The following is a 26,102-nucleotide window of genomic DNA, read 5'->3' on the forward strand; positions in this document are numbered from 1 at the left end:
GCATTATCCCCCAATGAACTTGTTTAACAAAATCTAACATGAGTCATGACCGCACGCCCATAGTGATTTTGTTAAACAAGATCACCATACTGTACCCAAATTAGTTGTTTGAATAAAAGGATAGACTAAGTTCAACTTGTGACAAGCTAATTAAACCCAGTACCTAATTATTCTAAACAACTTTAATTACGTGACAAACGGGGCCTTACTGATAATAATAATAATTGCATTCCCCTCTTCGAGCATGAGCTTGTTCATCCACTTGCAAATAACGTATTTTCAACGTAGAAATTTTATAATTGGAACCACTCAATCTATTAATCTTTATTTGAAGATCATTTCTATAAAAATTATTTGAATGGGTGATTGTTTAGTCATCTAAATGTATTGAATAAATCAACGGTGAAGATACCAAGTAACATATTTATGATGAACCGCTGGTTTACATGATATATTTGGATGCCTAAACGATTCACTGATTTAAATAATTTTTTGTAGGGTTGATCTTCAAATAAAGATTAAGAGATTGAACGATTCCAATTAAGAAATTTTTACAGTGAAGATATGTTATTTGCAAGTAAGGGAATAAACTCATCCCCAAGGGGAAAATGTAAAGCATTCCTAAACAAAATTTTGCCACTCAAAAAAAAAAAGAAAAAGGTTTTTGAGCACCCCTCATTAGCGTATTATTGTTTCCAAATATAGAAAATTCTTAAGATGCAGATGTGCTCGATAATTTTAACTATTTGAGTTACAAACTGTTTGCTTTTCAAATAAACTTACATATATATTTGATTTCTACGTACATCCACGATGACCAAAATACTAATCAAGAATAGACAGAAAAGATGCCAATAAAGGGGACTAGCTTAGCTATATATAGGATGAGATTAGTACTAAGATTAATGGCTAATAGTTAGTGTTCGAATAAATTAATAGAAAAGGTGGGATTCCCACCATCGCCACATGGAATGGAGGTCTACATGACCATGGATGCGAGCACACAAGAGGACATCTTCCATCCTTCGTGTGTGACTGTGTGTGTGTGTGTCTATATATATATATGCATATCGAAAAGCTATATATTTATGTGCTCCCAGGCTCGTTCGCTTTGGGACGCCAACTTAAATCAAGCCAAGTCAAGTACGCCTACGTACTTGTGCCCTTCCCCAACCATCGCACACAACAAAATTATCGAAAAAAAGGATAAAACACAAACATTCAACTTTGCAATGTCTCTCAGCAGCATAGTGCCAAAACCAGCAGAATATGGCGGCAGCGACAGTACTTGTGCTACTACTGTTGAAGGTTCGCCGGAGATGCCTGCTGGAAACCAGAACAAGGCAGCGCCCGCCACCCAAGTTAATTCACAAGCTTTCCTACAACTGACGTTGTACCCTATAACTTTAAAGGTCTCTCATCATCATCTCTCTCTCTCTCTCTCTCTCTCTCTTATCGACGTATGTATAAAAGTGACAATCCTGCTAAAATTAAGTAATTAATTTATTAGTAACTAAATTGCAGTTTGAGGAGGTGTTTTACAAAGTGAAAGTGGACCAGAAAGGGAGTAGGGATAGCAGCAGATCTAGAGAAAAAAGTATACTGAGTGGGATAACAGGTATGGTATGTCCGGGAGAGATACTAGCCATGTTAGGGCCATCTGGAAGTGGGAAGACGACCCTCCTTACTGCCCTGGGAGGGCGCCTCAATCATCAGAATAACAGCAAGTTCATGTCAGGCAAGATCAGCTACAACGGCCAGTCATTCTGCGGGGCCATCAAACGACGAACGGGATTCGTTGCCCAGGACGACGTTCTGTACCCGCATCTCACCGTGACTGAGACTCTTGTGTTCACGGCTATGCTGAGGCTGCCCAACAGCCTGGGCCGGGACGAGAAAGTGCAGCACGTGGAGCACGTGATCAGTGAGCTGGGCTTGACTCGGTGCCGGAGCAGCATGATAGGGGGCCCACTGTTTAGAGGGATATCAGGGGGTGAGAAGAAGAGGGTGAGTATAGGTCAAGAGATGCTGATTAACCCGAGCTTACTTTTGCTGGATGAGCCCACCTCAGGGTTGGACTCCACTACAGCTCAGCGGATCCTGACCACACTAAAAAGGCTTGCTAGTGGGGGCCGAACCCTTGTCACCACCATCCACCAGCCCTCCAGCCGCATCTACCACATGTTTGATAAGCTCGTCCTACTTTCCGAGGGCTCACCCATTTATTATGGCCCTGCTTCTGCGGCCCTAGATTATTTTTCCTCCATCGGTTTCTCCACGTCCTTGCCTAGTGTTAATCCTGCTGATCTTTTGCTGGATCTTGCTAACGGTATGTATGCATGTATGAACTAATTATTATATGCATGCATGCGCATATATGCGTATGTTAAAATGGTCGATCGATCCACCATCTCCATCTGATTGTTTATTCAAACTAATTACGTACGTTACGTCCAGGAATCGCCCCTGATTCCAAACATGCATGTGAGCAGCGCGAGAATACGAACACGGAACAGGAGCAAAAGATGGTGAGAAAAGCTCTCATTTCTGCCTACGATAAGAACATTTATGCAAAGTTGAAAGATGAGCTCTGTGCTGGTTTGGAGGTCAACAACTACAACAATTACATGAAAGAAGCTGCTTCTGCAAGTAATTCCTTAAGCATATCCTCTCTCGCTCTCATTTTCCTAGCCCCTGGTTCGTTTAATTTTTATTTTCAATTAATAATAGTGGCTTTTGTAGTGCATTAGCTGATCATGCGATACCTGCAGAGCAATATTGGTGTACAAGCTGGTGGCACCAGTTCAAGGTGCTGCTTCAGAGGGGGTTAAGGGAGCGAAGGTACGAAGCCTTCAACAGGCTAAGGATTTTCCAAGTAATAAGTGTGGCCACGCTTGGTGGACTCCTCTGGTGGCGCACACCCACTTCTCACATTGAAGACCGTGTAAGCTACAATTCCTTTCTTTAATTTATAATTCATAACTTCATATAGGGTTTAGTGTGGCCACGTATTAATAATTTTTTAGTGTGTATATGGTTGGTTGGTTGCAGATCGCTTTGCTCTTCTTCTTCTCCGTGTTCTGGGGGTTCTACCCACTGTACAATGCAGTGTTCACATTTCCCCAGGAGAGAAGGATGCTGATAAAAGAACGATCATCGGGAATGTACCGGCTTTCATCGTACTTCCTTGCAAGAACAGTTGGAGACCTGCCGCTGGAGCTGGCACTGCCAACGGCATTTGTGTTGATAATCTATTGGATGGGAGGGCTTAAACCGGACCCCTTTACATTCATCCTGTCCCTGCTTGTGGTTCTGTACAACGTGCTGGTCTCCCAAAGTCTAGGGTTAGCCATTGGTGCCATTCTGATGGACATAAAGCAAGCCACCACTTTGGCCTCGGTTACAACACTTGTCTTCCTCATCGCCGGGGGTTACTACATTCAACAGATTCCCCCCTTCATCGTGTGGCTCAAGTACTTGAGCTATAGCTACTACTGTTACAAGCTTCTTCTTGGGGTCCAATACGATGAGGACGACTTTTATGAGTGCTCCAAGGGTGTCTTGTGCCGAGTCGGAGATTTGCCCGCCGTCAAATCCATGGGTGGTCTCGAACACTTGTGGCTCGATGTCTCCATTCTCGCCTTAATGTTACTGGGTTACCGCCTTCTTGCTTATCTTGCACTCCATCGAGTGCGCTTGAGGAGATAATTAATCATTAACTTCATCGATCAATCATCATCCGAAGATTTTTCTCCTTCTTCATCAACTGATCGATCGTGCATCGAGGAGGAACGTAGCTGAAAATCATCAAATTATGTGGTGGAAATTTGAGTTGGAATTAATTAAAATCATATATGCTGTAGCCAGCTTAATTTAATCGGCTTGATCGATATTAGTTACTGACTTGTAGAAGATCATTCTAATTTCAAAATAATACTTTAATTATGCTCAATCAGTTACGATAATAAAGAGAAAGAGAACATATGCTCTTCAATTTCTAGTTGCGAGCACACCCAACTGCCGGCTCATTCAAAGAATGGTCGTCCTTGTAGTAGAATATTATTGTCAATCAAATCTGAACAATACCTCCTTCTTTAATTAGTGTAATAAAAATAATGTTACGAAGACCAAATTTTTAAACCAAATTTGCTAACCAAATAATGCATCACCAATAAAAAATAAGCACATTAAACAACATTTAAGTAATAATCTAATCATTAACATCCACATCATTTGGTTTAAAAATTAATCTCCCTAGCATTAAGCATGTTTACTTTTAAAAATAATAAAAACATATGTTAAAATATCAATGGACCAAAAAACACAAGGTACTCACCATGAGACCTAAGTATTATGCTAATAATTATAAGGTTGGGCTATCCACACACCCTATCTACATGAGTATTTTTGTTCACCACCATAAACTTTGGTGTATGCTCACTATATACCTAATCATCTATCATGTGTTCATTCACTTAACTTTAGTTAATTTTTTATAAAATTTTAAAAAGTAACATTTAATGTGAAAGTTAAGTAGAGTTAGTTGAAATGACTCAAGACAAATAATTAGGTGTATCGTGAGCATACACCATAGTTATGTTGGTGAGCAAAAAATGCTCCCCCTATTTACCTCCCAAATGACACACCCCTCTCAATTTCCAACAGTCAGATCGAATGAATTGAAGAAGATCAAATAACATAAATTAACAAGGGGTGTGTAAGAGGTAAAAATGGTATGTGGATAGTACAATCCTAATTATAAGATAAGATGACTAATTATATTCAAGATGTATACAAGCAGATTATATATATATATAACTGATAAAAAGGGTTTCAAAACTTTAAATCTTAACCAAAACCATTCAAACAACTTTATTTAATATTTATGTAAAAAATAATAAGATATATATATATATATATATATATATATATAAATTAGTCTGTCGCGTATCCCCCATTTAGGCACAGGTGTAGAGCGGATTAATCAACTTGGACCAGTTTTGTTAATCCGACAACTATTTAATACATAAGACTCCAAACGCTCGATTCAGATTAAATACTCATATCCGATGTCTTATACAAGATGCCAAACGAAGCATGAATGACTAAATAGTCTCCAATTTGATTTATATTTTGTAAAGGTAATGCTTGGTATGCTAAATTTGCAAACTAAATGATGTGTCACCAATACGAAATAAGCATGTTAATCAACACTTAAGTAATAATTCAATCATCAACTTCCATATAATTTAGTTTACAAAATTTAATCTCCCTCACATTATCTTTTTGTAAATATAATATTTAAAAGGATTATTGGCACTTCAAAAAATTAAATTTTTTTAATTATAAAAAATTTAGAGTGTACAATTATATTGTTTGGGTGCCAATAACAATTTTTCTATTTAAAGAGAAATTGATAAAATAAACGGTATTGATTATCACATGAGCAAGTAACCGTATAAATCTGTTGATCAAGAAGCACTAAAGCCCAATAAACCAAATCCGTATTTTCGGGCGCAGAGAATGGGCCTAGCGGCTAGGCTAGGCCCTAGCCTATAGAATGCCGAAATTATTTTAGTTTCCATCGACCGATAGCGATTGGGGAAGAAATACACTCACCCTAAAAGGAAGAGTACCCAGATTCTAATTCTATTAGGGGAAGAAATACAGAGACTGAGAACTGACAAGAGGAAGGAGGTATGGAAGGTGAAGAGGAAGGAGGGATAAGGCTGAGCAAGAGATTTTCGGACAAAGGAGGAGAAGGAGGAGGAGGTGGGGAGGTTGATTACAAGAATAAGTCAGGCACGGCGTGGAGCCACTCGTACCTGAATCAGAAGCCATGGCACCCTCTCTCTTACCCCAATCAGCGCCGTAAGTGGATCGCAGAGCAGATCCAGGCCCAGCGTCAGCGTCGTACCGAGGAGGTCTCCCGCGAGGCACGGATTGCACTACCAAGTTCCAACCTTTTTTATTTCTTTATTTACTTATGATTGTTTGTTGACTAAATTCAATTCTCTCTCTTATCAAATACCAATTATCAATTCTGTCATTCATTGGTGCAGTATGCCCAAGAGCAGGAATTCTTTCGGCAGGCCGCTCTCGTCTCCAAGAAAGACAAGGAAAAGGTTCTCTTTTCTTCTCTTCTCTTATCTTTGTGTTTTCTCTTTTAATTTAACAACCGAACAAAATTCATACCTTCCCAATGCAAGGCAAAAGTAACATTTTTTAAGTTGATGGATGTATTGCATTGGTGTAGATTGAGACTATGAAAGCTGTTAGCTTTATGTATGTTCGACCGCCTGGTTACAATGCCGAAAGTGCAAAAGCTGCAGAGATTGCTGATGAGAGTGCAAGAGAGCACCCACAAACACAAGCTCTAACAGATGCTACTGCTACTTCCACTTCAAGGTACCATTTGCATTATATTCTGCCTTCCTATTTGATTGCAATATGTATTTTCCTTCAATTCATCTTTGTTAGGCCTAATTGTCTATTCTCTCATTAGCCAACGCCCACCCGAGTCTTTGCCTCCTACCGCTGAACATGCCAAGAAATCAAGGCCTAAAGATGTGTTTGGCCGTCCTTTACCAACAGAACAAGAATTTGAAGTTTTGAAAAATGCTCCAAGGTGTGCCTGTTGCTGCCTTTTCAGTAAGATGCAATGTTTTTATCTTACTTTATAGTTTCTTAATTGACGTGCATTAAGATAATAACATGTTTTATAAATTGATAACGAGATTCATAAGTTGTTTCTTCAGTGCAGCAGACATTTTCATTGTTTTACACACTTCCTTTCTGGACAGTTTAAACTATAGAGTCAATGGGTTGTTATTCTAGAAATGCATAAAAGAAGCTGTTACATCACATTTGTCAGAATATGCAACTTTTTTAGTCAAGCATATCTATGACTGATACAATTTACAATTAAAATGGTGCTGAGGTATCGAACTGAAATTTCTGTTTCCTCACTGTTTAATGATGTTGAGGTACACCACATGAAATTGCTTTCACACGGCTAAAGATGTAAATGCCCCTCTCTTTAAATCATGTTTGAGTTTTTCTTGTGCGTCTTTTGCTATTCAAAGTGACTGAGGTTCACAGTTGGTGCAAGTAGGGGTACTACTCTATTGTTTTCCTGATGATAACAAGGATAATGATACTGATAATGATAATAATAATAGTAATATTCATAATAATTCTTTTTAAGGCTGGAGACTGGTGTTCCTACGAGGGCAAAACCATTTGGAGTTGAAGTGCGCAATGTAAAGTGCGTAAGGTGTGGAACTTTTGGTCACCAAAGTGGCGACCGTGAATGTCCGTTGAAGGATGCCATAATGCCCAACGAAGAGAGCCGTTTGAAAAGGGACGACCCTTTGACTGCTATTCTTGCCCACACAGATCCTAGCGAGGTTAGTCTTTCGATAGCTATCTTGAAACCTACTAGGAAGGCTGCTATTATCCCTTGCTTACAAAATTATTTTCTCTCTTTCGAATGGGTGAATTTTTGAGGTAAGGTGCTGACGCCTTGCATGGCTAGGCTGGCATAAGCCTCAAACATGGGGCATCGCCTTTTAATTGTTTCCTTTTATTTTGTTGGAATGAAGAAGTGCATATTGTATTTCCTACCAAATAAAATTAAGCATGAATTGTATTGCCATCAAAAGTTGTTTAGATCCTCTGAAAAAGAAATAAGCTCACAAAAGTTGTTTAGATCCTCTGAAAAAGAAATAAGCTCACTAAGATTATTCTGTGAGAACTCTTCTACCACCTACCTTAGCATCTTTGGCCAAGTGATTCGGGAATTCCAATAGGGATTTCTACACGGATGGAAGGTTAAATATATGAATTGGGATAAATGGATATGTTTGTTTTCACTTTGGTCTAGATTAAACCATCCAAAAGGGTAAAAGTCTGCATCACACCACGTAAGTCAAGTTGTAATAGGTTCAACTTGCAAGAGTCAAACATTTGTTTTAATAGTTAACTTACTTGAAATTAAACCTCTGTTGCTCAGAATGCAGTTTATTATGGCTTGAGAACTGGAAACTTGGTATACTACCGTCAGGTAGAATATAAATACAACTAATGTTGATTCCTAAATTAGGAGCGTCTAGTGACTCTCAAATATTAGAACTATAACCAGCTTCAATTTTATCCTTGACACTGCAGATGACAGATGCATTCTTAAATCATATATCATGCTAAAAACTGGGATCCTATGTTACTTGTATATAATTTTTATTTGCTTATTTTGCAGCCTTTAAAGTGGGAACTCAAGCAAAAACCAGGAATTAGTCCTCCACGTGGAGGGTTTAAACCAGATGATCCCAACCAACAAATAGTTGCTGAGGACACCATATTTGATGAATATGGAGGTATTTAGTTTTTAATTCCAGAATATGTATGACAACTTTTATCTTTTATCTGTGTTGCCTGTGAGATAACTGCAACTATATACATTTTGTAGGGTTTCTCAGCGGGAATGCCATCCCTGAGTTGCTGACCAACTTCTCAAGCAAACCCAGGATCAAGTCCACAAAGAAGAACAAGCACAAAAAAAAGCAGTCATCACCAGTTAGTGGGGAAGACGGGTTTTCATCTTCTTATGAGGATGATAAGAAGTCAAAGAAGAAGATGAGCAAGGTAAATAAGAAGAAGCACAGCCATTCTGAATCAAGCTCATCAGAGATTCTGGAATTTGATAGGCATAAAGTAAAGCGTAGAGTCAAGCATTGTTATTCATGTGAGAAATCAAATCCTGAAAAGCATCACAAAAGTACAAAGAACAGAAAGAAGCATTCTGATTCATCTGAAAATTCCGAGATTTATAGGCATCGCAGCAGAAGGGACAACAGCAGAGACAGGTGTACTGTTTCATCTGAAGATTCTGAGGCTCTGAAGCACCATAGAGATGTCCAGCGCAGACGCAAGCACTCTTTTTCATTTGAGGAATCGATTCATGAAAAACATCGTAGAAGTAGAATGATCAGACAGAAGCATTCTCATTCATATGAAGATTCCAAGATTGATAGGCATTGCGGAAGGGACGTGAGCAGAGACAGGTTAAATAATTCATCTGAAGGCTCTGAGTCTGATAGACACCTTAAAAGTGGCAAAAGCAGACACCGGCATTCTAATTCATCTGAAGATTCTGACACAGAGAAGCAAAATAGACATAGAAAGAGCAGGGATAGGCACTCTTACTCATATGGTGAAACCGAAAATGAGAAGCATCATAAAAGTACTAACAGAAAACACAAGCGCTTTTGTACTTGAAGTTTTGGCTATAGGAGGATGATAGAAGGGGAGTACAGTAGACACCGATATTGTCATCGTCATCTTCACCATCACCTCAATGCTTAGCAGGTGTCCTGGTGGAAATGAGCTACTAATTACAAGTCAACTGATCTATCAGCCTCATGTTCCCGGTTCTGCCTCAGCTATGATGTTGCCGAAAAACAGGGTTTCTTGTAACCTCGAACAAGTGGACATTTCATATCGTTGTATTCATAGACATGGCTGTGATTCTCTTCTAAAGGATACATTTTGGATAATATGTTGATGTGATTTCAACTTGAGAGAAGAGTGTTTCTTTTTCCTCAAAAACTTGAACGTAAGCGACAGTATGCAATCATGTACGGTTTCTTTTACTTTTGATATTTTCCTTGTTATGAGCAATATTGGTCCCTGTTCTTTAAAATGATAAAATTGGAGTATTGTTGTAAATAGTGGGTATGTATATCCACATGTATACGGTAAAATTTTCATATGCTTAATAGTGTAATTGTTTGGTGTAGTTCCTGATTACTAACCCTAACAATTACTTATATCTTTGATTTCTTGTTTGGTGTAGTTCCTGATTACTAACCCAATGTTTATTTATCTTTGCTGCGATCAAAGATGGTGCGGTATCATCGCCCATCTTAGACTGCAGATTTAATTGTATTACAATTTTAGGTGGTGTGGTATAATCACCCATCCTACTCTGAATTTTAAAAAATTTCTGCTGCTTGAGTTTAGCGGAATAATCGTCCATCCTATGTTATGTTATTTCAATGAGAATGGTGCGGTACAATTGCTCTTCTCATTCATCATACAAATCTCGAGCCTGAAGTTTTGAGTGCTTATCATTTTGGCCTGAAGATCAAAATGAAAAAATTGTAAGAACCAGAAGTTCTAACAATGTATTCCTTCAGAATACATATTATTGCAAGTTCTTACACACCTCATTTTTCTTTCAAAAAATAAAATGGCGAACTTGGCAAAACTTGATTTTATTGCCCTGGATATTACTGGGAAAAACTACCTTACCTGGATAATGGATGCCAAGATCCATCTAGAGGCAGGGAATGTTGGGGAAACCATCAAGGATGATAACAGTGCATCCTCTCAAGATCGGGTGAAGGCCATGATCTTTATTCATCGCCACCTTGATGAATGACTGAAGAGCGAGTACCTCACGGTTGAAGATCCATTAACCCTCTGGAAAGCACTGAGAAATAGATACAATCACCAGAAACGATGATTCTTCCAAGGGCTCGTTATGAGTGGACTCACCTAAGGATCCAGGATTTCAAGACGGTAGCTTAATACAATTATGCGATGTTCAGAATTAGTTCCCAGTTGAACCTCTGTGGAGAAACAATAACTGAAAAAGATATGTTGGAAAAAAACTTTCAGTACCTTTCATGCCTCCAACGTGCTCCTGCAGTAGCAGTATAGAAAAATAGGCTTTACTGAGTACAATCAACTGATATCTGTACTCCTTGTAGCTGAGCAAAACAATGAACTTTTCATGAAAAATCATCAGTCCTGACCTACTGGATCAGCATCATTCCCAGAAGTGAATAATGTTTCCCTTGAAGGGAATACCACATCTTCTCGTGGAAATAATAACTACAAACGAGGATGTGGCCACAAACGAGGCCGATGGAATGGGAAAGGCAAGAACCATGGTGTCCAGTTTCACAACCAGGTTCCAAGGCATAATTTAGGCCCAAGCTTTAAGAATGAAAATCGCCAGAAAGGCAAAACTCATATGAACACTCCTAGAAATCTTGAAGGAGTTTGTCATAGGTGTGATGGCAATGGGCACTGGGCGCGTACCTGTCATACCCCAAAACATTTGGTGGATCTGTATCAAGCCTCCCTCAAGGAGAAGGGTGTTGAGACAAATTTCCTCGACCAGGCTAAACCGATGGATATACCTAATCTAGTGTTCGATTTATCAGGATAATTGAACACAATCCACTTGAATGTTTCGGACTTTATTATTGAATGGGGGAATGAAGTATATTGATCCAAATGAATTATTTATGTTTGATATACTCTAGTTATTTGTACTTGTGGTTTAATGCTTGCATTTTCAATTTAATAAAAGTGGTATTCCAGTATGAATAAACTTTTTTTAACTGTAATTTCCTTACTCAAAGAACATGGATAAAAATTATGGTTATTCTCAAAACAAGAGCAATGGTGGAGATATTTATCTTGCAAATAGTGCAACCACGCATACAATACTTCAAGATCGAAAGTATTTCTCAAGCTTGATACTTGCAAAAGTAAAGGTAATAACAATATCAGGGCAATCAAATGTAATTGAATGCTTAGAAAAAGCCCAGATCATGTTACCAAATGGAACAATATTGTCCATACAAAATGCGTTGTACACTACTCGATCTACTCGAAATTTGTTAAGTTTTAAAGATATACGTCTAAATGGATACCACATTGAAACGAAAAGTGCAGAAAATGTGGAATATCTATACATTACCTCCAATGATACCCAGAAGTGTATATTGGAAAAGTTGCGTGATTTATCGAGTAGATTGTATTATACATACATAAAGACAATTGAGGCACATACTGTCATGAACTAAAAGTTCATTGATTCAAAAGTTTACATGCTTTGGCATGGCCGTCTGGGTCATCCAGGATCCACCATGATGCATAGGATTATTACCAAATGATAACCCTGGCAAAACTTGTTCCCAAAGGAAGTTGGTAATTAGACCATCACAACTAAAGGTTGATGCTGAATTCCCATCATTTTTGCAAAGAATTCAAGGGGATATTTGTGGGCCTATTCAACCACCTTGTGGACCATTTCGATATTTTATGGTTTTGGTTGATGCATCTACCCAATGTGTTTAGCAGAGGCATTTATCAAGCGGCTTCAATTAATAGCTCACACTCTGCTCATGAAAACAAAATTTTCAATCTCTGCATGGGGACATGCCATCTTACATGCTGCATCATTGGTTCGATTGAGACCTATAGCCAACTACCGATACTCATCAATACAACTCGTGTTTAGGCATCAACCAAACATTTCACATTTACAAGTTTTTGGTTGTGCTGTTTATGTGCCTATTGCACCGCCACAACTCACTAAAATGGGATCTCAGCGCAGACTAGGAATTTATGTGGGTTTTGATTCACCATCTATCATTAGATATTTGGAACCTTGACGGGTGATATGTTTACAGCTCGTTTTGCTGATTGTCACTTTAATGAACAGTTTTCCCGTTGTTAGGGGGAGAAAAAACCGTTCCAGAAGAACGGAAAGAGTTGACATGGGTTGTTCCCACCTTATCTCACAAAGCACTTAATGTGAAAATGAACTAAAAAGGGCCATTTGCCTTCAAAGTATTGCTAATCAAATGCCAGATGCATTTAATGATGCTTCAAAAGTGACAAAGTCACATATATTAGTTGCAAATGCACCTATAAGAATTGATGTCCCTGTTGGACAAAATAAAGTGGCAGAAAATGATTCATCTGGTGCATGCCTGAAGCGTGGTAAACCCCCAGGTTCAAAATATGCAGCCCCTCGAAAGAGAAAGATGAAAGCACAGTTGAACCCAAATGAAATCATTCAAGAAAAGAAAATGAATGATAAATCCACAATTCATGATTCTGTACTTCCAGAAAACGAAAATGTCCTTGATGAGACATATGTCCCTGAAGAGACAGAAGTACATGAAAGCAAAGAAATATCCATAAATTATGCAAGTACTAATGAATTGTGGGATCGAAATGAAATAATCATTGACGACATGTTCACATTTGCAATAGCCACTGAAATTATATTAAGCGATGACATTGAGCCCCGCTCTATTGATGAATGCAAACAGAGACAAGATTGGCCTAAGTGTAAAAATGCAATTTAGGCAAAATTAAATTCCTTGGAAATGAGAAGTGTTTTTGGACCGGTAATCCAAACCCCGCATGGTGTAAACCCCGTGGGTTGCAAATGGGTATTCACAAGGAAACGCAACGAGAAAAATGAGATTGTAAGATATAAAGCACGACTCGTTACACAAGGTTTTTCACAAAGACCTGGAATTGATTATAAAGAGACATACTCTTCTGTAATGGACGTAATTACGTTCCGTTACTTAATAAGTTTGGTAGTTTCATAAAAACTTGACATGCGACTTATAGATGTCATCACCGTGTATCTATATGGAGAAATAGATACTGAAATATATATGAAAGTTCTAGAAGGACTTAAGTTGCTTGAAACAACTAACAAACCACGAGGTATGTTCTTAATTAAATTAAGGCGATCATTATATGGGCTAAAACAATTTGGACGAATGTGGTATAATCGTCCTAATGAATATTTGATCAAAGAAGGATATACCAACAATGTCATATGTCCTTGTATGTTTATTAAGAAATCAAATACTGGATTTGCTATAGTGGCAGTATATGTCAATGATATGAACCTAGTTGGAACCCCTTAATAGCTTAATAAAACTGTTGAATATATAAAAAGCAAATTTGAAATGAAAGACCTTGGGAAAACAAAATATTGTCTCGGCCTGCAGATCGAGCATTGTGCTAATGGAATTTTGGTCCATCAATCAGCTTACATTGAAAAAATACTGAAGCAATTTGGCATGGACAAGGTTTATCCGCTTAGCACCCTAATGGTCGTTCGTTCTTTGGACATTAAGAAAGACCCATTCCGTCCAAAAGAAAATGATAAACTGGTCCTTGGTCCAGAAGTACCATATTTAAGTCTGTTTGTACCATACTTGACCAATCCCGAAACTACTGAGCACCGGTTAACGTTATACCGTCAAAGACCCAGAAGAGCTTCCCTTCAACCAGGAGGCCAATCACAATGCGACACGTGTCGACATCAGAAGCCAATCATAGCTCGACACGTGTCAACATCAGAAGCCAATCACAACACGACACGTGTCAATGTTAGAACAAAACTAGAAACTCTCTTCTATAAATAAGGATCATTCTCCCATAATAATCTCTAATGTCATTTTGTACTAAACTATTCACTAGAACTCACAAAATGAGAGCTTGAACCTATGTATTTGTGTAAAACCTTCACAATTAATGAGAACTCCTCTACTCCGTGGACGTAGCCGATCTGGGTGAACCACGTACATTTTGTGTTTGCTTCCCTGTCCCTATTCATTTACGTACTTATCTTCACGAGTGATCGAAGCAACCAAGCGAAGGTCACAAACCTGACACTTTTTGTTGTACCAAAGTCCTCGCTGATTTTGTGCATCAACATTTGGCGCCGTCTGTGGGAAAGACACTTACTCCCACTCTCTTCAGCTTTGTTAAGCTGGTTTCCACCGCTCGTACACTTTCTTTTGGCCAAACATCTCTCTCCAACATGGGGAGCGAAAGAAGCCATAGCACACAGAATGACACCCCTATTGGACCTAGTATGAAGCAACGAAAACAGGAAGGAAATAGAGTTACTCTTCAAGCTAAAGTCGATGAGTTAGAAGCTCAGAACAACAAGATAGTGATGAGGAACGAGGTTCTCCAGGAGCAGTATGAAAAACTTTTCGAGATGCTTCACGAGGCTAGGCATGCTCAAGCACACAAGCTCGTCGCCCCTGCTGAGGTCAACAATCATCTGAATGCCCCCCAACACGGAGGGTCACCGATATCCAACACGGACATCCCTGATAGGGATCGAGCTACACATCAATGTGATAATCAACATGAGACTTCTATCAACCCAGCTGCTTCAACCCGAAGCAGAAGGAGTAGAGGAAAGCACCTCCTCACAGAAGGAGTGGAAGGATCAAAAGCCGTCTATCGCGATTGTCGAGACTTCCTAAAACAACGTAGAGAAAATCCCATCCACATAAGCTCGAAGATCAATGACCCAAGAGTTTCTGAAAGACTCGGTCCTCTCCCACGACCCAGGCCAACAGTTAATCTAGGGAATGGGCAACAAGTCCCAGAAGAACATGAAGGTACAGGGGACTCGGAAATGTTCCGACATACTCACTCTAGGAGTCAGTGTGACGAGTCCAAGGAAAAATCATGTTATCTTGATCAAACTTTCCTACTTCCAAGAGGCGATGGGGACTTACGGAAGAAAACTTCAGTGATGCACAACTCCACTCAGGACCCCCTCGTCCTACAGCTCCTGGAGGAAGTAAACAAGTTGAAGGCTGAACGTCAAGTCGAGATACCTGACTGGAACCAACCCAGGCCTGACCCTCTCACAAGAAGGATCCTCAACACCCCCCTCCAAGCGAAGACAAAGCAGAAGCTTGACTTACAACTCTATACTGGAAGGGAAGACCCGATTGAACACCTTAACCTCTTTGAGTCCACCATGGTATACCGGAGACACACTGATGAAGAACGGTGCCTTCTCTTCCCCTCCACCCTCTCTGGCGGAGCTTTAAACTGGTATTGCCGTCTTCCACCCGAGACGGTAGACTCATTTGAAGAGTTGAGGAAGTTGTTTGTCTCTCAACACATCTTCCAGATCGATCGCTTGCATTACGCAGATGACTTGTACACTATTCGCCAGAAGCCGGACGAGTCATTACGAAAGTATGCTGGCCGCTTCAGCCATGAGTATTCCCGCTGCGCTGAGGCAGATGACAAGACCGCCTTCAAGGCCTTCACGGCAGGCTTACGTGACTGTTTTTTCAAGTACATGATCAATGCCAACACTTGGAAGACGTACTCTAAGGTGATGGCACAAGCTTACAACCATGCCTCTGCCGAGGCAAGGACATATCAAGGGAAACCCCCTACAGTCACCCCTTATCAGTAAGTAGGGAGTGGAGGCCAGATCCAACCGAATGAAAAGACCTCAACCTTCCAAACGGTAGCAGCACACCCCCCGGCCTCATTTAATGCTTCGCCAAGTCAGCAGACATATCAATCCCAGGGCAAAAGGAAAGATTTCCATCCTCACCAATCTCATTTTAATAAAAAGAATAAGGGGCACTATCGGGATAACTCAGGATATCGTCATAATAACGCCCGTCCCCAGGCAGTCAATGCAGTGGGCCAATCACATGTCAAGACAGGCCCTACCCCGAGGTATGAGACATACACACATTTGAACGCTACACGTGCGGCCATCTACCCCAGTATAGCTCATCTGATACCAAAGCCAAAGCCAAGACAGCCAGATTACAAGTCCACGAAAAACACGAGCATGTTTTGCTGCTATCACGAGTATAATGGCCATGATGGCTAAAAGTGCATCATCCTCCGTGATCATATTGAAGCTTTGGCACGTGAAGGAAAAATTGATCAGTTTCTCCTTCACCCTCCAAGGGATAACCGTAACCAACGCCAGGTGAATGTGATATATTCTATAAGCGGCGGCACACCTATGTCTGAATCTTCCAATAGGGCCATGAAAAACAGTGAACGAACTTTGAGACCTGGCCATCAAGTGTTTCACGTGGAAGACATCAGGGGAGGCAAGTATCAAAAGCCTAACTAGGATCCAATATGTTTCTACCCTGAGGAAGAAAGAGGTATCATCTACCCTCACAACGACCCGCTGATCGTGGAGGCTCACATAGCAAATTTTGATATGAAACGAATCCTGATAGACACAGGTGTTTCAGTCAATATCATGTTTGCTGAAGCTTTCAAGGCACTTAATGTAGCTGAACACTTGTTCGATCGCTCGATTTCTCCTCTGATAAGCTTCTCTGGCGATATCGTGCAACCTTTAGAGAGTATACACTTACCCCTCACCATTGGTACAGGCCCCTACACAGCTACTATTACCACTAACTTCCTAGTGGTCAATTGCCCGACGGCATACAATGTCATCTTTGGGCTCACAGGTATCAATGATCACAAGGCCATGGTATCCACACATATGTTATTGATGAAGTTTCCAACCCCTTTCGGCAATGGATACATCAGGGGAGATCAACTTAGTGCTCGATCATGTTACAACACTTCAGTTAAGCAACAACACCTGCCTGTCCCCCAAGGAGACCCTCTCTATACATAACCAGGTAGTAAAGACCAGTCCAGATGAAGCCAACTCGGATCTTCATGATGGCAACAGTCAACCCGATGACCCTCGAGATGACTCATTCACCCAGCAAGCACAACCCTCTGAAGAGTTAGAGAATGTCTCTATGTCCAAAGACCATCCAGATCGCATGGTGAAGATTGGCACCACTTTGTCACCACTCATTCGATTGTCGCTGATCTCCTTTTTGCAAGAGAACGCCGAGGTCTTCGCTTGGTCATATAAAGATATGTCGGGCATCTCTCCCGATATCATCTGTCACTACTGGAGTATTGATCCCAAGACCAAACCAGTAAAACAGAAGTGAAGATCTTATGATGTTGAACGATACGAGGCGATGAAAGTAGAAGTTGAAAAACTCAAGGACATAGGTTTCGTCCGTGAAGTCAATTACCCAACATGGGTAGCAAATGTTGTCCTTGTTAAGAAAAATCCGACCAAGGAAAGTCTCCTGCTTCAAAAGGTCTTGTGGAGAATGTGTGTCGACTACACCGACCTAAACAAAGGATGCCCAAAGGATAGTTTCCCCCTTCCTCTCATTGATAGACTTATAGACTCTACGGCAAGGTGTGAGCTCTTAAGCTTCATGGACGCTTATTCAGGATACAACCAAATCCTCATAAACCTCTCAGACCAAGAACACACAGCCTTCACTACTGACAGGGGACTATATTGCTACAAAGTCATGCCATTCGGTCTAAAGAATGTAGGAGCAACTTATCAGAGACTGGTCAATTCAATGTTCGCCGAACAGATTGGGAAGAGCATGGAAGTTTTCGTTGATGATATGTTAGTCAAGAGCAAACATGCTGACAAACACATCACCAACCTATCTGAAACTTTCACCATTCTAAAGAGGTATCAAATGAGGTTGAACCCCAACAAATGTGCCTTTGGCGTGGGCTCTGGCAAATTCTTAGGCTTCATGATTAGCCAACGAGGCATTGAAGCTAACCCCGAAAAGATCAAAGCAATCCTCGACATGAAAGAGCCAGTAACTTCAAAAGACATCCAAAGCCTTACTGGCAAGGTGGCAGCCTTAACCAGATTCATCTCTAAGGCCACAGACAGATATGCTCATTTCTTCAAATCACTCAAGGGAAATAAGAAGTACATTACATGGACGGAGGAATGTGCCAAGGCATTCAGGAACCTCAAAGAATACATGAGTAAAGCCCCTCTGCTCTCCAAACCAGAAGTTGGTGACACTCTCATTATTTATCTATCGGTCTCGGCTTCAGCAGTTAGTTATGTTCTTATCCGAAATGACAGTGGTGTCGAACGGCCTGTCTACTATGCTAGCAAGGCCCTACAAGATGCGGAGACACGATACTCCAACATTGAGAAATTAGCTCTAGCATTGGTCATGTCTGCTCGAAAACTTCGCCCTTATTTCCAAGCACACGCCATCATCGTGCTTACCAATCACCTTCTTCGACAGATACTCCAGAGTCCTGACACGTCTGGGCGAATGATCAAATGGGCGATAGCATTGGGTGAGTTTGACATCTTCTACCAACCAAAACCAGCCGAAAAGGGTCAAGCAGTAGCAGATTTCATCGCCGACTTCACATATCTTGTTGATATTGCTTCTACACCTGAAGCAATAGCTTCATTACCATTGGAAGCTCAGAAGATAGGATCAACAACCCCAGCATGGAGTCTATATGTTGATGGCTCATCCAACCAACAGGGCTGCGGAGCAGGATTAGTCCTCACTACCCCTGACAAAGTGGTGATAGAATACGCTCTTCGTTTCAAATTCAAGGCATCGAACAACGAGGCCGAATACGAAGCCCTTCTAGCAGGCTTACGTTTGGCCAAGCATCTTGGAGTTAAACAAATTGATATCTTCAGTGACTCCCAATTAGTGGTCAACCAAGTCACGAACAACTTTGATGCTAAGGATAGCTCCATGGCAGCATATCTTGCGCAAACATGACTTTTGCTCAAGCACTTCCACTACCAGATCACCCAAGTTCCTCGAGCGGCAAACAGTCATGCAGACGCTTTGGCCACCTCGCCTCGGCAGTGGAAGACAAGATTGGGAGAAAAATTCATGTCGAATTGTTGGCAGCACCAAGCACCATGGTCGCGGAAGTGTGCAATTTACAACAAGGAGATAGTTGGATCACCCCAATTTATAAATTCCTTGCCCATGGCACCCTCCCAAATGACAAAGTCCAAGCTAAGCATATTCGATACAAGTCTGCTTGCTACCTGATCATTAATGACCAACTCTACAAGCGCGGTTTTACCCTGCCCTACCTAAGATGCCTTACACCTGCAGAGGCGGAAATTGTCCTTCGGGAAATACATGAAGGAGTATGCGGAAATCATGCTGGGTCTCGATCCCTAGCACACAAGACTTTTCGCCAAGGATACTATTAGCCAATACTCCACCAAGATGCCATTAGAATATCTCGTTCATGTGATAAGTGTCAACGATACGCAACTATCCCTCACTCCCCTCCCGAGCCGCTCACTCCTATGATCAGCCCTTGGCCCTTCGCCCAATGGGGACTTGATTTGATCGGCCCAATGCCTGCAGGGAAGGGCAAGGTCCGCTATGCAATCGTTGCAGTTGACTACTTCACAAAGTGGGCTGAAGTAGAACCCTTGGCAACCATTACTGAGGGAAAAATAGAAGAATTCGTATGGAAGAACATCCTCTGTAGATTCAGCATTCCCAATGCGATAGTCTCGGACAATGGGCGGCAGTTCGACAACAAGAAGTTCAAGATGTTCTGCTCTAAGTTCAACATCAACTTATGTTTTGCCTCTCCAGCCCATCCCCAATCTAATGGACAAGTCGAGGCCGTTAACAAAATAATCAAGCGCACTCTGAAAACTAGCTTGGACAAAACTAATGGTTGTTGGCCAGAATTCGTACCCCAAGTTCTTTGGTCATACCGCACTTCATATCGGACTTCCACAGGAGAAACTCCATTCTACCTTGCTTTTGGTACAGAAGCAGTTGTCCCGGTTGAGCTTGAGCAAGCAACATACCGAATCTAGAATTACATGCAGAGTGAGAACGACAAACAACTCACCCTCAACCTGGATCTAGTCGAGGAACATAAAAATCAGGCTCACCTGAGGAATGTCGCCTACAAGCAGCGCATTTCCAACTACTACGACTCAAGGGTCAAACCTCGCTCTTTCAAAGTGGGAGACTGGGTACTGAAGAAAAGATTACTCTGTGATAGGGTCTCGAGTGAAGGAACACTCAGTCCTAACTGGGACGGACTGTTCGAGGTCACCGGCATCAGCCGCCCTGGCTCCTACAAGCTCAGAAACTCCGACGGCAAGACCCTTGGCCATCCATGGAATGCTGACCACTTGAAGTACTATTACAAATAGACTCACATTGTACAAGTGTTAAGCTACAGCCGTTCGGCATCCTATGTAACAAAGACCATTTGGTATGAATTCAATAAAGAGGTGATTTAGCCAACTCGGCCCTAAACTCTTTTACATTCTGAGCAATGAAACACTCAAGTGTTGAAGCTTCAACGCAAATGTTTCCAATACAAAACAAAATCTAAGTATGTGTCAACAAGACTATACAAAGGATCTACATCATACATTCCAACACATTCATACATAAACATCATACATTCCAACACATTCATACATAAACATCATACATTCCAATACATTCATACATAAACATCATACATTCCAACACATTCATGCATAAACATCATACATTCCAACACATCCATACATAAGCCAACTGTGCTTCGAAAGGGTTCAACACACTTTGTGTCATTCGACATTTGCCACAATGTGCCTCGACACCTTGCCCTTATTCTCACCAACTAGGTGATGAAGGAACTCACCTTCGTACCACCAACTAGGTGATGAAATGTACAACCCGTACTCTAATATTATTTGGAAACTTGCCACCTTTATCACCAATCAGGTGAAGAAGGAACTCATCTTCATGCCACCAACCAGGTGATGAAATGTACAACGCGTACTTTCCTTCATGCCACCAACCAGGTGATGAAATGTACAACGCGGACTCTCCTTCATGTCACCAACCAGGTGATGAAATGTGATGAAAGGTGATTAAGGAATTCACATTCGTACCACCAACCAAGTGATGAAAGCAACCCACCATTCATTCCACTAACCAGAAGACGAGTGGTACAACTTGTACATGTGAACTCCTAGCATTCACAAATAATAAAAAACCATCAAGCTTTACAACTCAACTAGGGGAGCACTTATGCCTAACAAAAGCTATAGTCACCAACAAAGTCTTATTGCAAACCAACAATGGCTTCAGTGCATGGTATACGAAGATCAAGCTCTTCAGCCCTCTTGCATCTGCTTCAGACATTTCTCCTATGTAACAATGCAAACACTACAACTCATAGAAAGCTTCACACGCTCTTGATCAAGACTGTTCGAAGCAAATTCAATTTATATGGTTCATCTAAACCTTCGACTACTACAAGATGTGGCTTGCATCACAATCTCTCGCTTAACAGTATGGAAGCAAAATTTGTATAGGTTGTCTCTCCCACATTTTCAAATTTCTAGTTTTCCCCCAAAAAAAAAAAAAAAGGGAAATTGGAAATTGGGAAATTCAACAAAGCTTCATCAATGGAACACAACTACAATCCTCAAAAGCTTTGCACTATCTTCATCAAGATAGTGTGAAGCAAAATCAATTTATGGTGCCAACAAAAGCTTCATCAATGGAGGACAAATATCAATCTCAAAAGCTTTGCACTATCTTCATCAAGATAGTGTGAAGCAAAATTAATTTATGGTGCCAACAAAAGCTTCAACTATAAAGCTTCAACCCCAAAGCTTCACCTATAAAGCTTTAACACCAAAAGCTTCACCTATAAAGCTTCAACCCTTCAACACCAAAGCTTCACCTATAAAGCTTCAACACCAAAGCTTCACCTATAAAGCTTCAACACCAAAGCTTCACCTATCAAGCTTCAACCCCAAAGCTTCACCTACAATACAAAATTTCAACACCAAAACATATAAAAGCTTCACACACTCTTCATCAAGATAGTGTGAAGCAAAATCAATTCATGATGCCCAACAAAGCTTCAACCTCAAAGCTTCACTTACAAAGCTTCAACACCAAAGCTTCACCTACAAAGCTTTTAAATATATATATATATATATATATATATATTATTTTTATTTTTTATTTTTTCGGAAATTCGAAAATTCAAAAATCCTGAAATTTGAAAATTCAAAAAAAAAAAATATCCAAAAAAAAAAAAAAAAATTGCCTAGGCCTCATCTTCTTTGGGCCTAACAACTTTCATAACAAATATATATGAAAAAGGAGTTTTGGGCTACCACTTAGAAAGGAAATGCCTCATTCGTCAACTCCCTCGACCAGAGACTTGGGGGACTCCTACCATATGCTACTGCACCTTGATACTCGGAAGTCTCACGACCACTTAGTGACTTGGATTTTTCAAGTCTCCAAACGAGAAGTTTTCCTCACTCGGGAAATTAAGGGAGCACTACCTCAACCTACATGCTTCACTCACAAAGTTTCAACATACAAGCTTCAACAAAAGGAAAAATTCAAAGAACTTAGTGAAGAAGGCCTTGGTGTATTTAACACAATACGTTGAAATGAAGCAAATCTTGTTTATTGATATTTCCGATAAGTTACAAATATGTACATATACATGAATCAAAATAAACAAACAAGAGGGAGCCTTCACAAAGGTTGCTCAGGGGAAGTCTCAGCAGTCGGTAGAGCCCCAGAAAGAGAAAGCACCGGAGGGTGGTTATCCGGAGCCTCAGTACTGGACAGAACCCCAGAAGGATGAGGCATCGGAGGTTGATCATTTGGAGCTTCATTACGAGGTACAGCCCCAGAAGATGACGACAATAAATGCCTTTGGAACAAACCCACAAACCGCTGATGATCAAGTAAAACCTGACCATCAGATTCCTTCATCTGGTCAAGCTTTCTCTTCATGTTTGTAGCATAGTCATGTGCGAGCCGGTGCAACTGTTTATTCTCATGCTTGAGCCCTCTAATCTCCTGTTTGAGACTCATCACTTCAGCAGCCAATGATTCAACTTGGCGGGTTCTAGCAAATAGGCGTTGGGCCATATTAGACACAGAAGCTGCACACTGAACACTAAGAGCCAGAGAATCCTTAACAGCCAACTCATCAGACCGTTTGGAAAGTAGTCTGTTATCTTTGGGAGTGAGAAGGTTCCTGGCCACCACCGCAGCGGTCATATCATTCTTCATAACAGAATCCCTAACGGTAAGAGGACCAATAAGGGATATGAAGGATGGCCGCCATATGTTGTCTGGAGAAGGCGTGGCTGTCTCTTCTCCAAGGTTCAAGTCAAAACGACGGTCGGAGGGGCCAGACATTTTCAAAGGTGTTGAAGAGGGAAGAGGTCAGACAAATCAAGATCTTAGAAGTGCAAGAAGGGAGCTTCTACTGGTGAAGATTCAAGTGTGCTGTGGAACTTAATGCCAGCCTCTATAAAAATCTGCACTCGACGGAGCTTCAGAAATCGAAGAGGCGTTTGCTTTCTCAAAATCTGGGCTGCTCAGAGACCACGAAGGCCGATCTCAAAAATCAAAGAGGCGCTTCCTTTCTCAAAAGCTGGGCTACTCAGAGACCACGAGGGCCGATCTCAGAAATCGAAGAAACACCTACTTTTTCAGCCTCGTCAGCACCTGTCACATGCACACTCAGCTTTGCGGAAATTACGGGTAATCTGTCGAAGATTTCTGGTGACGTAAAAAGCACGCGAATCTTGCTGTTCAATCACCACTCTCCACACGCACCATCAACTCCTCGGGTACCACATATAACTTTGCCAAAGATCTCTGACAAAGTTTAGGCGCGAAAATTTCGAAGTTCCAGCTACCCTACTATTACCCACAAGGGTAAAGGAACATCACCACTGCTTGACAACTGGAAAGTCCCTATGTGTGTCGACCTCCGTGTTCTGTGGCAAGACAAGCTGGCAAGAACGTCCAACCTTTACTCACATTCGAGAAAAGACTCCCAACATAATTACTTTCTAAAAAACCGAAGCGGCACCGCTTTCCGAATCTCGAGAGCCAGATCCCCGACGGGATTGCTTGTTCGAAAACTGAAGAGGCACAGCTCTCAGAACTTCGAGAGCCAGATTTCCTTAGATAAAGCTTGTCTGTAATCTTCACACGCAACATTAGCTTTCCAGATACCACATACCACTTTTTCAAAGTGCTCTGACAAAGTTAAAACACGTGAAGCTGGCAGCTCCCACTACATTGCTGTGACCAAGAAGGGTAAGGGAATAGCATTACTACTTGTTATTGGGAAATCCCTATATACATCGACCTCCCTCCTCAACGGACAGGCAAACCTGCAAAAATGCTCAACCCTTTCTCGCATTCGAGAATGCACCCTCAACATAACCTCTCGAAATACTCAGCTTTATTTCCCCCCGATAATACCTCAGCAAATAAGCCACACCAAGAACAAGAGTATCTCATATCATCAGGGTCGAAAGCAAGAGTATCCCATATCATGCTTTCTCCCTGTCCTTGTCTTCGTCCTTGTCCACACCTGCAGGACAAAGAGAAAGAGAGCAGTCAGTCAGAACCTGAAATCAAACCTCCAATCTGGAACTGACTGCCTGAGACCTTTGCCTGGTTGCTTACTTAGCATTGCTCTCGAGAACTCATCCTCAACTGCTGTCAAGGTCATGAATTCCACCGGCACATACCTCATGACAGTTGATCAGATATTGGCTCTTTACACTGAAGCTACCAAGCGTGGATGAGTCACTATTAAGGAATGTTCTGAATGACCATTTAAATGCAAAGGTTGCACACCATTTCTGCAATGCAAAAGATTGAAGCAGAAGGTTCAACGGTGAGCTGAAACAGATCACTACAGCACGACACCTTTCCATACCACATTCATTATTCCGTCAACAGCAAAAGTATCCCATATCATCAAGGTCGAACGTACTCTAGATTTGATGGACTTGTTTTGACCCTCAAATTCTTGAGTCGGCCTTATACTCTGAAGGGAACCAGAAAACCCTCCAGCACAGTTCAAGAATAAGCCTGTGGAAAGTTACTTCTTCAAAAGCAAAAGTATCTCATATCATCACTTCTCCATTTGCTTCTCCTTATCCTGACAGCTGAATGAGAGACAATGAGAAGGAGAACAATCAACCGGAAGCCGAAGTCGAACCTCCGATCCTGGGTTGCTTGCTTGGAAGTTTGACTACTTACCTTGTCTGTCACCTCTTTCGGCAGATCTCCTAGCTCGGCGACTTGGGGGACTCCTACTATAGGGTTTGTATCGCACTTGACCAAGCCCGAAACTACAAGTAAGCTTCAAGTGAAATTGATACATTACCTTATGCATCTTCATCGGTTAAAGATACCACCCATAGATGAAGGAAAAGTACTTCCAGAGAAGATGTCACATCTACATATGACACAGATAAGGCACGTGAAAATGATACCACACTTCAGTACTTAGAAGTTTCGTGATTACTCAATAGCTTGGATCTTACAAGTCCCCAACCGAGGAGCTTCCCTCACTCGGGAACTTAGGGGAGCACTGTTTGTACCATACTTGACCAATCCCAAAACTACTGAGCACCGGTCAACGTTATACCGTCAAAGACCCAGAAGAGCTTCCCTTCAACCAGGAGGCCAATCACAATGCGACACGTGTCGACATCAGAAGCCAATCACAGCTCGACACGTGTCAACATCAGAAGCCAATCACAACACGACACGTGTCAATGTTAGAACAAAACTAGAAACTCT

The 26,102-nt window shown here is 41.1% G+C and overlaps 2 protein-coding genes across 3 annotated transcripts; both read left to right on the forward strand.

Annotated features, from left to right (window-relative positions):
* The first annotated feature begins 956 nt into the window (after window positions 1-956).
* LOC126632194 (ABC transporter G family member 14-like) lies at window positions 957-3,952 on the forward strand. Of its 2 annotated transcripts, none has more exons than XM_050302483.1 (5): window positions 957-1,412; window positions 1,525-2,329; window positions 2,458-2,697; window positions 2,772-2,944; window positions 3,052-3,952. In XM_050302483.1, the coding sequence occupies exons 1-5, from the start codon at window positions 972-974 to the stop codon at window positions 3,706-3,708; spliced, it is 2,316 nt and encodes a 771-aa protein (XP_050158440.1). In that variant the 5' UTR covers window positions 957-971; the 3' UTR covers window positions 3,709-3,952. The 2 variants fall into 2 exon arrangements, with proteins under 2 accessions (XP_050158440.1, XP_050158441.1); XM_050302484.1 differs by having other exon boundaries at window positions 1,034-1,412; window positions 2,458-2,649.
* Window positions 3,953-5,604: 1,652 nt separating this feature from the next.
* LOC126632195 (uncharacterized zinc finger CCHC domain-containing protein At4g19190) lies at window positions 5,605-9,796 on the forward strand. Its single transcript, XM_050302485.1, has 7 exons — window positions 5,605-5,936; window positions 6,063-6,125; window positions 6,257-6,408; window positions 6,506-6,628; window positions 7,208-7,409; window positions 8,258-8,375; window positions 8,468-9,796. The coding sequence occupies exons 1-7, from the start codon at window positions 5,700-5,702 to the stop codon at window positions 9,274-9,276; spliced, it is 1,704 nt and encodes a 567-aa protein (XP_050158442.1). The 5' UTR covers window positions 5,605-5,699; the 3' UTR covers window positions 9,277-9,796.
* Window positions 9,797-26,102: the final 16,306 nt, after the last annotated feature.

The sequence above is a fragment of the Malus sylvestris genome, chromosome 8 (genome assembly GCF_916048215.2).
Source record: "Malus sylvestris chromosome 8, drMalSylv7.2, whole genome shotgun sequence".
NCBI classification, from domain to species: Eukaryota; Viridiplantae; Streptophyta; class Magnoliopsida; order Rosales; family Rosaceae; genus Malus; species Malus sylvestris.